Raw genomic sequence first — 15,478 nt, 5'->3', positions numbered from 1 at the left:
ATTTTTGCTCAAAAACACAGTGTACTTTATGTAAACAAGGTCTGATGGCCCTAAAATGTAAAATGTTGGGTAAATTTTGTGTTAATGTGTTGGTCTTAAGTAAAACTAAGGTGTAACACTGAATTGATTGACAATTTATAATTTATATTTTAAAAACAGTCAAATGAAGTGGGGACATTTTTGACCCCTGAGGACCACAGGTGTGATTATGTGCTGCCATTTAAAAATGTTAAATGGTTCAAAACAAATTTTTCACTAAAGTTCAACATACAGCACTCTGTAGTTAGTCAGATAGTCAAAATTATCTAAACAATTAAATATTTTATTTTCTTGTTTTATTTCCGCTTAAAAAACAGGGTGTATTTTTGTAAACAAGGTCTGGTGGCCCTAAAATGTGTAATGTTGGGTAAATTTTGTGTTAATGTGTTGGTCTTAAGTAAAACTAAGATGTAACACTGAATTGATTGACAATTTATACTTTATTCTTTAAAAACACTCAAATGAAGTGGGGACATTTTTGACCCCTGAGGACAACAGCTGTATGGAAATCGGGAGGACATTATGAGGGTTAAATACATGAATACACATGAAATATCCCTAGAAATATTATGATCTGACATGGAAACTCTGCTGCTCAGAACAGTGAAAAAAGAAAATGACACAAAAAAGATCTGTTTAACATTTCTTTGCTTTGGTGCAATTGCTTAGAAACATACTTACACGTATTGTCCATCTACTGTGCCAAACATTCTCATTCCAATCCAGGCTGCAGTAACCTTTCCTGTCCCCACCTGAAACGGCAGCAAAACTTATCACTGATTTTTCCACAGTAAATAATCTCTAATGAAGTTAAAGATTTAAAAACATACCATGCTGTTAACATATGCTTGTTCTTCTTTGTTTAGGATGGACACAAGTCTGGCTTTCTCTGCATAGCACCGTGTAAAAGCTGTGTGGAAGTCCACTATGTCGGTGTCATTGTAGTAATAGCAGATGTTTTTGTTCTTCCTCCAGCCGGGGTTCGAGCCACAATCGGGAGCTGAAGTTTAAAACGTTAGGAAAAAACAAACACTCAGACATTGTGAGGGTTTGTGAGGGTCTGAATTCATATAAAAATTGCTCTATCCTTAAGGTAAGCAAATTCATGACTTGATCCCTCTGTAGAGAAACGACAGGTGCCTTAGTTACCTGGTTCAGGGGATGGGGGCTCAGGGGGAAGGATGGGATCCTTTCCTTTAGTAATCTTGCATATCCAATCCTGATGAGCGTCACAGTTGAGATCGTTCCACAACGAGTAGGTGCCATTCGCGTTGCTTACCATCTCTACACAGTCCTCCCGACCCTCGTGATTGTTTGGCTCCCCGTCACCCCAGTTGGTGTGGGACAGAGGCGTGCCATCGCTCCAAGAATATCCTGCAATAAGGGAGGAGTTGTTCTTTAGGTTTATTCTTTATTTGGCTTCCATTTAACCAGGTCCAGTCTGCAATACATATATTTTGCTCACCTCCTTCTATTGGGTTGCTCCTGAGACCAATCCACTTGGTAGTGCCTTTGCTGTACAGGGCAAGAAACTCTTCTTCCTCCTGAGTGTGGATGCTGGCCAGATTACCACCTCTGGCGATACAGTCCTCAAGCGCTGCTTCCCAGCTCTTCTTCAAGGACCAGTCCACGTTGTGGAAGAGCTGCAGTAAATCACCCCTGGAAAATGAATCACTGACCTTCTCTTGCAGATAATCACACTTTTAGATGTTCAACTTGGTGCTGTTATTACCTTATAACAGTGCCTGAAATGGGGTTTGGCTGTCCAGCCAGCACCACAGCCCTGTGCAGGAGGAGGAGTCGGGGCCTTGGTGGGCGGGCTGATGTCAGGTCTGTATTTTTCACATACGAAGGCATATTTGTCCAAGCACTGCTTGTCATCCCAGAAACCACCAACCTGACCCGTTGTCATAGCCACACAAGTACCACCACCGTTGTCTAAAGACAGAAAGAGATTTTGGTTTCTTGTGTTTATTATTGATAATAACAATAACAAAAACTAAATTATACAATTCTGGAGAAATTAGGGTGGGATTGTTGTTACTGGCGGACTCGTTCTGTAGTTTGCCTCTGGTGCAGCGAAAAAGTTGGGGGTAAAAGAGGTTGGCTAACAATTTTTGGGGGGGGGCTTTATTCAGTAAAAGGACTAGATGTTACAATCCCTAACAATGCATTGCTTTTACTGGAGAAAATCTTGGGGGATGGCTGTTATGAGGAAAAGCAGCCCAGAAACTTTACCAGCAGCACACATCGTTGTGTGCCTCAACTTTCGTTCTTTTACCCAGGCTAATCTGCCATTTTTCCTTGGTTAGGTTTAGGGATTAGAGTTCTGATCTAAATTATTAAAATTTGGGACACATCGTCAGTAGTGGACCTTGGATTCATCGGGTGTTTTGGCCATTTTCACTAGACACCCTCATCCAAGGAGGCCCTGCCAGGGTTGATCAGGCCCCGGAGTGTGTCACTGGTTTATGTTAAAATTGTTATTTCTCTTCTTCTTTCTCCTGTTTAGTTTTCTACAGTTTATTCTGTCTATTCACTGCAACTGAGAAATACTTATGTCTTTAACATTTATGGAGCCTCATTTCTTCAAAGGGACAGAAAAGGTGATAGAGAGGAGTAAGACCAGTAAGATAAGATGGGAGAGAGCAGAGAGGAGATCCGGAAGGGGGGCGCCCGATCTGGCTTCCCACACCTCCCCACCAGATTGGGCTGTACGCTCTACCTCCCCACTGCCTCCCAGTAAAGGGAAGAAGAGCGGAACATTTTTCAGACATTATATTTCCATCCATCCATTCGCTTCCGCTTATCCTTTTCAGGGTCGCGGGGGGCGCTGGAGCCTATCCCAGCTGTCATAGGGCGAGAGGCGGGGTACACCCTGGACAGGTCGCCAGTCTGTCACAGGGCCAACACACAGGGACAGACAACCATTCGCACTCACATTCACTCGCACATTCACACCTAGTGGCAATTTTGATTATCCAATTAACCTATCCCCACAAGCTGCATGTCTTTGGACGGTGGGAGGAAGCCGGAGTACCCGGAGGGAACCCACGCAAACACGGGGAGAACATGCAAACTCCACACAGAAAGACCCCGGCCTGATGGTGGAATTGAACTCAGGACCTTCTTGCTGTGCGGCAACAGTGCTAACCACCGTGCCACCGTGCTGCCCTTATATTTTTTTAATATATATTTTTTGGCTTTATTAGATAGATGCAGTGAAGACCGACAGGAAAGTGGTGGGAAAGAGAGAGGGGGAGACATGCGGCAAAGGGCTGCAGGTCGGACTCGAACCCAGGCCGGCCACTATCAGCCATGCGGCATATGGTCGCCTGCTCATCCAACTGAGCTAAACCAGCCCACCTCAGGGACATTTACCTTGTTGTAGTAAAGTTGTCCCTCTGAAATAATTTTGCACAAAGGAAAATGTTTACAGTTTTCTGTCTAAGATGAGGAGAAAAAAATCTGAAATATGTGTTGATGTGTATTACACAATATATACCAAAAAAAACCATTGTGAAAAATGCCCCATGCTGTACTTGAAGCCACAACCTTCAACATACAAAGCAGAGGTGAGAGAAAGCTGGTTCTCCATTTAAGGTCAATGGGACTTTAGCACCAGAAAAAGTGAAATATTTCAGAAATGCAGAGTGAGACAAGCTAGCCAGCTTTATCTAGGTCAGTGTTAGGTCAGTACCTGGCTGGTCTCTGTCCCAGTGAGTAAAGCTGAGCGATGAACCATCATCCCAAATGTAGTCCACCCCTCCACCTGCCCCCCCATGAGCACGCAGGCCAATCCACCAAAAACCAGTCTTTCCTGACAGCGCCGCTGTAAAATGTGACTGCTCATAGCTGCAGGAAAACAGAACAAAGAGATGATAATGACAAAAAGACAATGACGTACAAAAAAGACTATTGGGGTGCACTACCTCAGCTGGAAAAATGTGCCCCTATACAATTTTGAAATTATTTGAATTCCAGAGGAAAAAAACAAGTATGAAATATTCTGTGAATCACAGGGGAGGAAAATTCTTCTTCGTGAGTTTTTCAGAGATAAGAGTGTTGTTGAGTGACACTGGATTATAGCACCATAAGTATAGGTTAAGATTGTATGCATCATGATCCAGAATCTGTAGTTTGGCAATAATAAGCAACCTTATATCACCCTCAGACAGACATGTGACTCACATGTCTTCAATATGCAGCAAGACGGCATCCTGCTCCTCACAGAAGGCTTTAGCATCAGACCAGCTCCTAGTCGTCTCCTCCATCCAGTAGCAGGAGTAGCGATATGCTTCCCAGCCCTGACACACACATTAAACACCTTATTACACATCTGGCATTGTCACTTCTGCAGTGCGAGGTTAAACTTGAAAAGGCAGAGAAATGTGACATTAAGTCGACGTTTGTCGCACCTGAGGACATCCGTACACAGTGGGCTGTACAGAAGGCGGTGGGTAATGTGCTTTGGGCATTTTGCAGACGTATGTATTGAGTTCTGTGCAGGTCACGTCGTTCCATCGGCCAGACTGAAAGAAAATTATGAATAATGTCAAAAAGATCACAACTGACTACAAAGATCACTTTATTTGCTTTCACCAGGTTTCTCACCTGGTGCAACATCTCAACACAGTCCTCACTGAACCCATCATGGTTGTTGGGTTCCCCTGGAGCCCAGTAGGTGAATGTTGCTATGTGTTGATCAGACCATGAGAACAAGCCAGCATAAAACAGGTCATTTAGACCAATCCAGACGTCACTGGTGGCTGTGAAGGACAAAAAATATCAAGTTTAAATCAAGTGTGACATAAGAATGTAAAAGGCTTTTCTAAACCTTTAACATCTACTTTAGTTTAAACACAGAAAATAAGTGTAAATCCATACCCATGTACAGGTAGCCTTCCAGCCAGCTCTGCTCTGTCATGGAGAGGATGGAGACAAGTTCAGCACCCAGAGCCCTGCAGCTGCTCTGAGCATCATGCCACGTCTTTTTGTCTCCAAAAGGTTTGTAGCAGAAGTCCCCAAACTCAAACCAGTCAGGTCCTGAGCATCTTAGCTCTGTGGGAGAGAGTGGAAAAAGAAACGGCAGAATAACAACACAGAACAGATTAACTCAAAAATCATCATTATTTCTTCAAAAAGTGGAAGCTGAAAGAAATTATGAGGTTCAAACTGCATGTCAACTCACCTCCATCTGCAAAAGAGTAAGACACTGCATAGTTTCCATCATATCTGTTGAAAGTAAAGGCATTGAATCAGCCTCTCGGGACTGCCCCGCTACTAAAAAACAAAACAAGAACTAGGAACCTCATCTACTCACTGCCGTGAGGTGATGCCATTCCTCGTGGATCCAGGGTAGAAGTTCTGTCCGTCAGCTTTTAGCAAAGTGCAGTCTCCTCCAATCTCATTCAGCACCACTCCAGCATGGATAGCTGCTGCACAGATGTTTGAGTCCTGTTTAAGAAAGAAGAGAGAGGTAATGCATTGCACTGCCAGAACAACATTAAGAAAATCTTTGAAAAGACATCAGATTTCAAAAGGGGAAAAACATGCTGGTTATCTTTCTGGGAGACACAAACATTCTGGCAATGGTACGTACTGATGTGCCAACCTGGAGGAGTCGGACTAGCTGTGCAACCTCTGTTGGGTCTAGGTATCAATGGTGATACCGACACTAATTAGCAACCTCTGCTACTTAACTGACCATATCAACATCCCAGAAGTTTAAGTGACGTGATGCTTTACTCTAATTAAAAAGTGTTCCTTTATTTATGTATTTTTGACATACCCCTCGATACAATGTAGTGCCGTACACTGTGTAATCAGCTTTGGCACAGTCTGCTGGACAGTGGACACTGAAAGACATATGAAAATTAGTTTAGAAATGTGTGACTAATAATCCGAAGAACAATGACACAAAGAGCTACAAATTCAACTTTATTACAGTATATTTGTTTAAAAAAAAGAGGAAAAATATATTTTTACTTACGTCATTTTATCATTAGCAAAGTTGAAGTTGGGCTTGCTGGCACATGTAACTGCATCTGTTGAACAATCGATATTTTATAATGACAAACCGTATAAATTTAGATTTGTATTTGAAAAAAGGTTTAATCTGGAGTTAAGTCAGTTTCCTTACAGTCTGGCGTGCATCCTAACACTTCAAACCGAAGGCCTGCCTGAATGCTGAACTCCACTGGAAGGATGCGGATGAACTGAGCTGACACAGGCGTCCCCAGCAGCTGAGTCTCAGGAGTGTTTCTGTCTGTTGCTCCTGGTAAAAACTGGAAATGAAGGAGAGAGACAGAAAATTGTTATCATGGATATTTAAACAGATAAACCTGTCCAAGAGCTCCCAAGTGTGGCTTTGAACAGTCTTGATCTGGCAGGTGGTAGACCACAGAAAGTCGCTATGCAGTTTCGTGTACTTCTTACTCACATTCCCATCAGCTGTGTAGTCAGTCCAGGTCAATCCATTCATACTGTGCTGAATCTTAAATTTGGTGACCCAGTGGTCATTCTGTGGGCAACCCTGAATTACAATCCCTGTCACTTTTCTGGTCTCACCAAGGTTTACCTGAATCCAGCTTGAAGCAGCTGTAAGAGGACAGAGACAGGGTACAAGATAAGACCTTTGTTGTGCCAAAACCAGAACCCTAACCTCAAGTTTTAACTAACAATTCAAATATTATTACACATGTGTGATCCCTGGGTTGGTGCATACCATTTCCTGATGGCATCCAGCAAGAATTTCCATTCAGACGAGCTTTGTTAGGAGTGAAGGAGCCAATGGAGGAGGAAGCAGAGAGCATGGCATCTGAGATGTTGCCATGTTCAAGACCCAAGCCATGCAGGCACACTGAGCATTCAAAGCACAAAAGCATGAAGCCGGAATTGCACTAACTCAAGATAAATATGTAATACTACATGAAAATGTTTAGAGAAACCGATGGAGAAGTTACCTTTTTGTTCACAGCTGTAGATGAGCTCAAGATATTTGGAAACAGTGGGGCAGGGGTCTGGGTCCACATTGGCATACGCAAAGCAGAACGGATGGTTGTCACACATTTTTCTGTACCGAGGAAGGATGCCGTCTACTGTGCAGCTGCCTAGAATATAGTAATATCAATATTTACTTAATTAGTTAATTTGATTTACATTGATGCATACCTGCAGATAAAGTTTTCAAAAAAATCACTGAATCAAATACAAATCATCAATATATGTTGTAACAAATGTGCAGCACCACTTCCTGAGCCATCGAAGTGTGGACAGATGTCGGCATTCTTTCGTCCGTAGAAAGCAGACTGGATGTTAATCACACTTTCCTGTGGACAGTGAAGGACAGCAGCGGAGCCCTGGCACACCAGTGCAGTCAAAAAGCCTACAATAAAAAGTTGATGCGTTATTCCAGTGCAAAAGTAATATATATTATAGATGAGGGTAGACTAATTAGCCTAAATATGAAAATTTCCCAAGTACCTTTAAACAGAGCAAGGAATTTTTAACACAGCTTTTCCAAATATTCTAGTATTAATTTGGAGGCTTACAATTTTTTACTTTGCACATAGAAAAAAAATATTTCAAAATATTTCACCAAAACCAAAAAATTATTAGCCTCCCTTATACCAATAGTCAGTTTTGCATTTTTTATATTTTTTTGCGGGATAGCAGCCTGCAGGCGTTTGTTGTAGTTTTCAGCAGGTCTCACACGTCTCCTGAACGATCCCAGTCCATTCTCTCAACCTCCTGCAGATTTGATGGTCTTCTTTCATGGCTCTTCAGTTCACCCCACAAATTTTCAAGATGTTCCAAGTCAGGACTTTGTGAACGGCAGTCAGTAACGTCCACTTTGGTCTTCTGGTTGTTGCTCTTTACCAGGAGTGATGTACGTTTTGAGTCATTGTCAGTGTTCTTCGGGTTGTAAACCTCTCCCTTCTTTCTCTAAATACAAGCAGTGTCTCTGTGGGCAAAGAGCTCTAGTTTCATGTCATCTGACCAAAGGATATGCGTCCAGTGTGCATAACCTTTCTCCAGGTTGTCTATAGTATACTTCAGTACGGCTTAAACTCATCTTTTCTGCAGAAGCGGAGTTTTTCTTGGTCTGTAACCTCACAGTCCGTTCCTGTGTAGAGTTCTAGTGATTGTCCTTTTCAAGATTATAATTCCTGACTTGGCTGAGTTATTCATTAGTGTCTTTGCAGTTATTCTGGGGTATATATATTTCTCATTCTTTGAAATCTTTCACTTTCTACATCTGCCAGGTTTGATTTTCTTTATAATAGTTTTCACTCCAGTTCTTGAAACATCTCCTGCTTTGTGGGCAGCGACAGTTCTTTTTCTCAAGTCTAAACTGATTTCTTTTGTTTTTCAGGTGATAAACTGAGACAGCAGTTTTTTATATTGTGTGTAAATTGGAAGATAAACCTCAGTTTTAACTTGATTTTACAAATTTTAAGCATTAAAAATTTACAGCGCATCATTCCACGGCAGTGGATTGTGCTATTAGTCAGTAAAAGGGTTAGTTTTTCACAAGGCCATTTTTGCTTTTTCTGTAATAATTCTGTTATTATGTGCAAACTGAATGCTTTTTAAAGAAAACTAGTATGTTTAGAAAAGCTATGTTGGCAATCTCTTGCTCTGTTACTCAACTGTGTCTTTTTATTGTTTCAAATTAACACTGAGGTTGCTGTTACCATCATGAGGTGGAGGCGGCTCAGGTGTTCTTCCTGGAATAAGTAAACATCTATCAGCAATCTGAAAATTGTCAAATTCTTATTTTCCAAGCATCATCTGGAGCATCATTTCTCACCTCTCCGCTTGCAGACATATCCTCTCTTGTACCCACAGTTGTCATCATTCCAGTAGCCATTGTTTATGAGCATACTCAGACAGTCTTCGCCATAATAGTCATCTGGGTTCCCTGTGAGAAAGGACAAGCATATTTTTCACTTTAGTTTTTGTTTTTAGTCTTTAGTTTTAAGTCTGTAAGTATTTATAGAGCATCAGATTTGGCCTTTAACCTGCATTCCAGTGGATGAATCTGAACGGAGAGCCATCTGTCCACTCCCAGCCACCTTCAGTGATGGAGTCATGACCCCCCATCCACATAGAGATCCCAGTGGGACTCTGCTGGATTAAAGCTGAGAGAACATTTAAAAAAGCAACAAATTATAGCAAGTTGAGATTATTAATAGATCTAAAGAAAAAAAACAGTAAAATGTGAAGATAAAGATAAAACACCAGACTAATGAGCAAAGTTCTATGCCCTTTTCACTCCTTGGTTGCAGTTATGTGTGCTTTGTTGCACCAGCCACACCCAAAAGTGGGAGTGTACCTGTACACCCAGTCAGTCTTTGAAGATGATTTACAGTATTTAGGGGAGGAAAAGTCTCCAGTGCCCACTAGTGGTAGCATTGAAAAAGACATCACTAGTGACACCGCTCCAAAATTCTATAATACATGAAAGCTACACAATATCCAAACTGCAAAATTTTTCAAGCATAAATTTCAAGCAAAGATCTGCACATATTAGCTCTGAAACACCTACAAACTGAAAAGTGATAAGTTGACTGAGAAATTGAGAAAAGCAGTTAAAATATGTCGTCTAAAATTAAAAAAAAAAAAAAAATCACATTTAGCATATTATTACACTGAAATACGATTTAAAATGTCATAATTTCATATTTAGGAGCAACAGCACGATTCAATAGAATCCATTAGCCCTCAAGTTATCAACCTATTTTAGCAACTCATATGAAAGAATAGGATCATTCATAGCCCCTTTTTATTTCATACAGTTACAGTTCATTCAGTTTTTTTATCTGTAACATGCATTCTGTAATCTTCCTATGTAATGTATTATGTTTTTTAATCGTTTTGTATTTTGATGTTGATGTATTATAGTATGATATGATTCTAATACCCAAATATTAATGAAGCAGTGCCTCTGTAACTCTGTTTAACAACAAATGACCATCTTTTTCATCTGAACAGTGAAATAAAGATGTAAGGATCATACCCTGTATGAAGGTCTGTTCAAAGGGCTCAGTGATACTGAGTAGATCTCCTCCCTGATTGACGCAGTCAGCTCGAGCCTCTGCCCACGTCCTCATCGACAGGTAGTTAAACAGGTAGCAGTAGTCATTAAAAGGATCAGCGGTCCAAGAACCGCATTTATCGTTCCAGCCTGTAACAAACACAACTGCTCACACATTTGCATATTGAGATAAATGTATTTAATCATCATTTGTCAGTGTAGCTTAAAGCCTGACCTGGTCCAGATGTTGGAGGCTGAGGAGGAGGTCCTTGTCCCTTGGCTACAGAAATACAAAACAAGGATTAACTCTAAATATAAACTCAATATATAAAGTTAATTCAGGAAGAGGCAAAAATGCATTTATCACACCTTTTTTGCAGATATAATCCCTTGTGGCTGTGCAGAAGTCATCATTGAGTTTTCCTGGATCATTGTGAGTGGTTCCTGTGATGTGCATACAGTCCTCATTATTCTGCCAGTTGTCAGGCTGGTTTTCCGCCCATGGGAGAAAATCCTGAGATCAAGAGAAACCGTGAGTATTTTCATGTGTAAAATTTTGACGCTGTAAAATATTATGAAGGATAGAGGATAATCTCAAGAAAAAGTTTTTTAGGTATGTGATGAATGTTTTCACAGTTTTACACAGTATAACAAAATAGGTTAGAAATACATTTTTTGGTCCCAAATAGGTTGCTCTGGCTTTAGCACTTACTGCAGGGGTTCCATCGGTGTATACAAACTGGCTTTCAACATTGATGTCATTCAAACCCACCCAGGCTGCCCCTGGCATGTGAGCTATCAAAATGTCAAGACAAAAACACATCAGCATTGATAGAGTGTGTTAATGAAATACTTCACTTTAGTCATAGTTTGATGTGTTCTCTTAGTAACTCACCAATCAGGAAACTCAGCTCTTCCTCTGTGTGGAAGCTGGCCAAGTGACCCTGCTCTCTGGTACAGTGTGCTTCAGCATCTTGCCAGTTTTTCACCATCTTGGTCTCAAAATAATAGCAGAAGTCCCCATACAACAAATATCCAGTGTCACAGTGGGACTCTAAAGCAAATCAACAGTCATCAGTAAACGTGTGGTCTGTCCGCAAGGAAAGAGAGAGTGTGAAGTTTGACTGACCAGGAGCTGAAGTTGGTTTCGGGTTCTGTCCCCCAGTCATCTCACAGATGTATCCCAGGCTCTTAAAGCAGTTGGTTGTTTCCCATTTGCCGTCATAATTTCCTGGATGGGAATGTTTAGGAACGTTAATCGGTCTTGTAATAGCAGCCTCATTCTAATGACACACGTAACGATTAGCTTAGGAACAGAGCAACAGAGCACCGATCCTTACCCGTAAAAATCTGTCCACAGTCCCAGAAGTTCTCAGTGTTTCTGGGCCAACCGGCACCATAGTTTGAGAAGGTTATTTCGGTTTTATCCACCCATTTGAAAGTGCCATCCTGGTCCTTATCTGGTGATGTTACATATATAAATAACTTTAGATTTTAGACAGCTTTCTCAGTAATCATGTATAAAATGGCAATGTCTTTTTTCACATTTTCATGAGCACCAAATCATAGAGGACCTGATAAACCAATCCAGATGTCAGGTATGTCCACTTGATGAAAGTCTGGGAGCTTCCCATTCATGAAATATTGTTCCTCTTGACTACACATGAAGAACAGAACAAACATGGCAGATGAGAATCACCGTGTGTGATCAAATGCCTGAACTCACGAAGGCTAAATTCTTAAGACCAGACTATGCACCTTATTATTATTTAGGAAGTTGGTAACACTATCACTGGTCAGAATAGTCTCACTTTGATTGGGAACTTGCAATTCTCTTTTTCTTTACCTGTTTATAATCAGGAGGTGAGCCCCTATATCAGAACACTTGGTAAAAGCCTCGTGCCAGGTGGTCAAGAGATTGATATTACTGACCATCCAGTAACAACTGCCACCAAAGCTCTGCCAGCCAGCAGGGCAGATGGCTGCAGGTGAGAAGGGAAAACAAAAGTCGGAAATAGTGAGAGATAAAAACAGAAACCAAATAAAATGCTTTCACAATGGTAAACCTTGTGTTTCCAAAACAATCAGTCTTACTATTCAGTGGACGTTTGCACATGTAAGGACGCTCGTATCTGCAGACATGGGACCTCCAGTCTCCAAATGAACTGGTTTCATCCTTGATCATTGCAATACAGCTGCCAACCTGAGTGTCACTGTTGGAAAATGCAAGTTTGAAGCAAGATTTAGTCAATTAATATTGACTTTGAGAGTCTCTTTCAACAGTATGAAACCTTACATTGTGGGTTGACCTTCAGCCCAGTTTGTGTAGCCCACTTGTGTAGCATCAGACCAGGCAAGCTGACTGTTCCCCACTTCCACTTGACATGAAATCTTGTTGCATTTCTGGAGAAACAAAGGTAAAATTATCCATTTAGAAAGAAGTAAGTCTGTTTCCTAATCCCACACTATGCCTCTCTTACCAGTGTAGAAAGCCCAATCCAGAGGTCAAGATGTGTTTCACCCATGTTTGCCGTGACGAACTGGTTTTCTTCTGCTGAAGTAATGGACACCAGGTCTGCTCCATCCGCCACGCAGTCATGCCTAGCTGATGTCCAGCTCTTTCTTGTGTCTGATTTAAACTTGTAGCAGTTGGAGCCATACGCCATCCACCCGTTAGCTAAGTCACACTGTGGGCTAGGATTTGCTGAGGAGGAAGGAAGAAAATATGTTAAAGCTGCTATAGCGAAGAATGATTTACGATATGTCCTTAGGCACAGACTAAGCTCTGGCCACATCACACAGCCAGTGGTATGACATGTTTGGGGTGTTACGCTCATACTCATAGAATCAGGGTTACATTTAGTAACTACTGTTTTTTAAAGCCAAACTTCTTAGGCGCACTACTATTTCTCTGGTTGTTATTCCCAAATAGACATCACAAACTTTGCACTTGATTTATGGGTATTATAAACAATTAAAGTTTAAGTTGAGAAACTTGCAGATTTGTTTAAACAGCTGACATTTTAAAAAAAAAAAAGCTGTTTCCAGCTTATAATGGCATGGTGTACTTATGCATACTAATTTTGCATGCACATGGTAAAAGTAACCAGAGATTTTGAGTATTTGGCCCCAATCCCACCACACAGAGTGGTCTCAGGTGACATGAATGTTCAACACGCAGATTTTATTATGGTTACAACATACATGGTAACTAGGAAAATGTCAAGCAATTTTTTTATCTTGTATTGTTGGCGTGGTGTATAAACAACAATGTTAATACATCACGTAAGTTTTACACCACAATCCATTATATCAAATGATCACTGCATGCGATGTGTGCAAAACTTGTATAAATAAAACTGGATTGAACTGCATGGCTAAAGAGGTGATCAAACCAATTTCCCTCACTGTACTCTTTTCACTTACAGTTGATGTGTTTGCAGATGTATTTCCTCTTGGTATCGCAGTTTTCATCATTCCACTCTCCAAAGTTATAGCCTACCAACTGACCACAATCCTCATTATCATTCCAGTTATCAGGCTGGCCTGACATCCAGAATCTGAAATAGGAGCATAATGGTTAATTATTATGGATAAAATTAAGAAAGATACCTTACATATCTTTCATTTATTTCTTAGTCTTCCCTTTTAATGATCAGGTATTATGTTAATTACTTTCAAGCCTTTCTGATATGCCCAACCATGGCTTTGACCCTCAAGTCAGATAAGGAAAAGCTCACCCACAAAGATGAGTACACGTGCAATGGAAGTTGTGTGAAAGAGAACCATGGTTACTAAATAAAATAAATAAGTTGGGCTTCACTGGAGTAGTAAACGCATTACATACGACAGATATTGTATAAAAGGACTCCCATCACTCCACTCCCAGACACCTTCCACGGTGTGGTCATTCAGGCCGATCCAGTAGATCTCTGAGCTGATTTGTGTCCTCACCCATAACTAGAAACAGGACATGAAAATATAAAACCAGAGAGTGAGAAATGATACAACATTATTTATGTAATCTCTGTAATGTCTCCCATTATTTGTTTCTCACCCGCTCATGAATGTCCTGAATGCTCATCAGGTTGCTGTTATGCCCCAGACAAAATTCATTTGCCTCGAACCACGACTTTGTATCAGTTGAAAAGAAGTAACATTTGTTCTCATACTCCCTCCAGCCTGACTGGCACTGGCTATGAGCTGAAAATATTGAAAGAACACAGCATAGCAGGAAAGTTAGCATGTGAGGCAGCACATTTCCAGCCATAGAAACATAGATATAATATGCTCCTTTTCGGTTATGATGTAATACTACTTATGGGAGAAAATGATCTCTTCACTATGATCTCTCTCTGTTTTTTTAAAAAGACATACAGAAAAGAGAAGTTTTGGTGGATGACTGCACTGATTGAGAGACTTCACACGTCACTGCCAGCTCAGCTCCACACAGCATGGTCTGATGTTTAGATATTTACATTACTTCTCCGCTTCATGTGAATTTCTGTAATGGCTTTTATTATAGAGACTGTGACTACTTTGCTGGGTTGATAAGTACACAACTCCCCTAGTTGATGAGCTGAACGCTGAATGCTCATCAATCATAAAAGTCGCATGACAGAGCTACAGTCTAGCCATGTCAGTCAGTTTGCACAAATCTTTGGGTAAATGTTTCACTTTAACAGCTTTGCGCATGATTTCCACGAATCCTTAATTAGTCAAGCAATCATAAAAAAGCACTGAATTCTAACCTAAATCTAACCATCAATTAATAAAGAATAAAAATTAAAAAATAAATCAAGCTTTTCCTGTGACATCTGCAGTTAAATATACTGCGCTAATGGAAGTAATTATTACATTTAGATTCGTAAGTCTGTTCCTGAGACTTTGGGTCACATGATCTTCTGGGCATCATGTTCTTCAAAATGCTTTTTTTAAACCAATAATTGCAAAACGTAATTATTATTCCCGCAGCTAGGTTACATCAGAAAACTTAGGATTGTAAAATGTGCAGTCCATATTTCTGATGTTTTGCTTTTTAAGATGATTAAAAAAAATCTCTGTTTTTCAAAATAAAAAACTAAATCATTACTTTCTGTGATTGGCACACTTTTGGGGGGAAAAAAGAGGAAAAATAAGATTGTCAAACATACAATTTAAAAATGTAATTATAAGAGCCGGACTTACCTCCAGTAAGAACAGCAGCAAAGCTCAACAGCTTCAGAAGCATTCTTTGTCTGTTTGCTTTTTTAATTAATATTTTTGGTGTCTTAAGGAGTGCTTATGCACATCCTACTATTGCAAAGTCGTTTCTCTAACGTCCCCTGAGCCTGGCAGTGTATGTGTGAGCGAGTGATGTGCTCTAGCTCCAAGTGATGCCACCTCTGAGAAGCTTTT

General features: G+C 40.6%; 1 protein-coding gene across 2 annotated transcripts in view; it reads right to left on the bottom strand.

Annotated features, from left to right (window-relative positions):
- The window catches only part of LOC120440940 (macrophage mannose receptor 1), a 23,845-nt gene extending 8,367 nt beyond the window's left edge, over nucleotides 1-15,478 (bottom strand). The window contains exons 1-38 of one of the 2 annotated variants that reach the window (XM_039614473.1): nucleotides 15,269-15,478; nucleotides 14,139-14,284; nucleotides 13,929-14,041; nucleotides 13,508-13,641; nucleotides 12,562-12,785; nucleotides 12,378-12,484; nucleotides 12,176-12,294; nucleotides 11,928-12,063; nucleotides 11,656-11,738; nucleotides 11,422-11,541; nucleotides 11,211-11,312; nucleotides 10,977-11,135; nucleotides 10,794-10,876; nucleotides 10,451-10,595; nucleotides 10,317-10,361; nucleotides 10,064-10,231; nucleotides 9,066-9,185; nucleotides 8,855-8,965; nucleotides 8,739-8,771; nucleotides 7,289-7,426; nucleotides 7,005-7,151; nucleotides 6,767-6,901; nucleotides 6,482-6,639; nucleotides 6,182-6,326; nucleotides 6,032-6,086; nucleotides 5,831-5,897; nucleotides 5,363-5,496; nucleotides 5,231-5,274; nucleotides 4,927-5,100; nucleotides 4,654-4,808; nucleotides 4,458-4,571; nucleotides 4,231-4,346; nucleotides 3,740-3,894; nucleotides 1,772-1,977; nucleotides 1,505-1,682; nucleotides 1,189-1,413; nucleotides 870-1,039; nucleotides 721-791 (exon numbers count right to left, since the gene is read on the bottom strand). In XM_039614473.1, coding sequence (XP_039470407.1) covers nucleotides 721-791; nucleotides 870-1,039; nucleotides 1,189-1,413; nucleotides 1,505-1,682; nucleotides 1,772-1,977; nucleotides 3,740-3,894; nucleotides 4,231-4,346; nucleotides 4,458-4,571; nucleotides 4,654-4,808; nucleotides 4,927-5,100; nucleotides 5,231-5,274; nucleotides 5,363-5,496; nucleotides 5,831-5,897; nucleotides 6,032-6,086; nucleotides 6,182-6,326; nucleotides 6,482-6,639; nucleotides 6,767-6,901; nucleotides 7,005-7,151; nucleotides 7,289-7,426; nucleotides 8,739-8,771; nucleotides 8,855-8,965; nucleotides 9,066-9,185; nucleotides 10,064-10,231; nucleotides 10,317-10,361; nucleotides 10,451-10,595; nucleotides 10,794-10,876; nucleotides 10,977-11,135; nucleotides 11,211-11,312; nucleotides 11,422-11,541; nucleotides 11,656-11,738; nucleotides 11,928-12,063; nucleotides 12,176-12,294; nucleotides 12,378-12,484; nucleotides 12,562-12,785; nucleotides 13,508-13,641; nucleotides 13,929-14,041; nucleotides 14,139-14,284; nucleotides 15,269-15,311 — 4,778 coding nt within the window. In that variant the 5' untranslated portion in view covers nucleotides 15,312-15,478. Of the gene's footprint in view, nucleotides 1-720; nucleotides 792-869; nucleotides 1,040-1,188; nucleotides 1,414-1,504; nucleotides 1,683-1,771; nucleotides 1,978-3,739; nucleotides 3,895-4,230; nucleotides 4,347-4,457; nucleotides 4,572-4,653; nucleotides 4,809-4,926; nucleotides 5,101-5,230; nucleotides 5,275-5,362; nucleotides 5,497-5,830; nucleotides 5,898-6,031; nucleotides 6,087-6,181; nucleotides 6,327-6,481; nucleotides 6,640-6,766; nucleotides 6,902-7,004; nucleotides 7,152-7,288; nucleotides 7,427-8,738; nucleotides 8,772-8,854; nucleotides 8,966-9,065; nucleotides 9,186-10,063; nucleotides 10,232-10,316; nucleotides 10,362-10,450; nucleotides 10,596-10,793; nucleotides 10,877-10,976; nucleotides 11,136-11,210; nucleotides 11,313-11,421; nucleotides 11,542-11,655; nucleotides 11,739-11,927; nucleotides 12,064-12,175; nucleotides 12,295-12,377; nucleotides 12,485-12,561; nucleotides 12,786-13,507; nucleotides 13,642-13,928; nucleotides 14,042-14,138; nucleotides 14,285-14,458; nucleotides 14,572-15,268 lie in introns of those variants that run through there. The other variant, XM_039614472.1, reaches the window with a different exon arrangement.

Source organism: Oreochromis aureus, linkage group 7 (assembly GCF_013358895.1).
Source record: "Oreochromis aureus strain Israel breed Guangdong linkage group 7, ZZ_aureus, whole genome shotgun sequence".
Lineage (NCBI taxonomy): Eukaryota > Metazoa > Chordata > Actinopteri > Cichliformes > Cichlidae > Oreochromis > Oreochromis aureus.
Note: the sequence above shows the minus strand (reverse complement) of the source record. Positions and strands in the feature narration are given on the sequence as shown.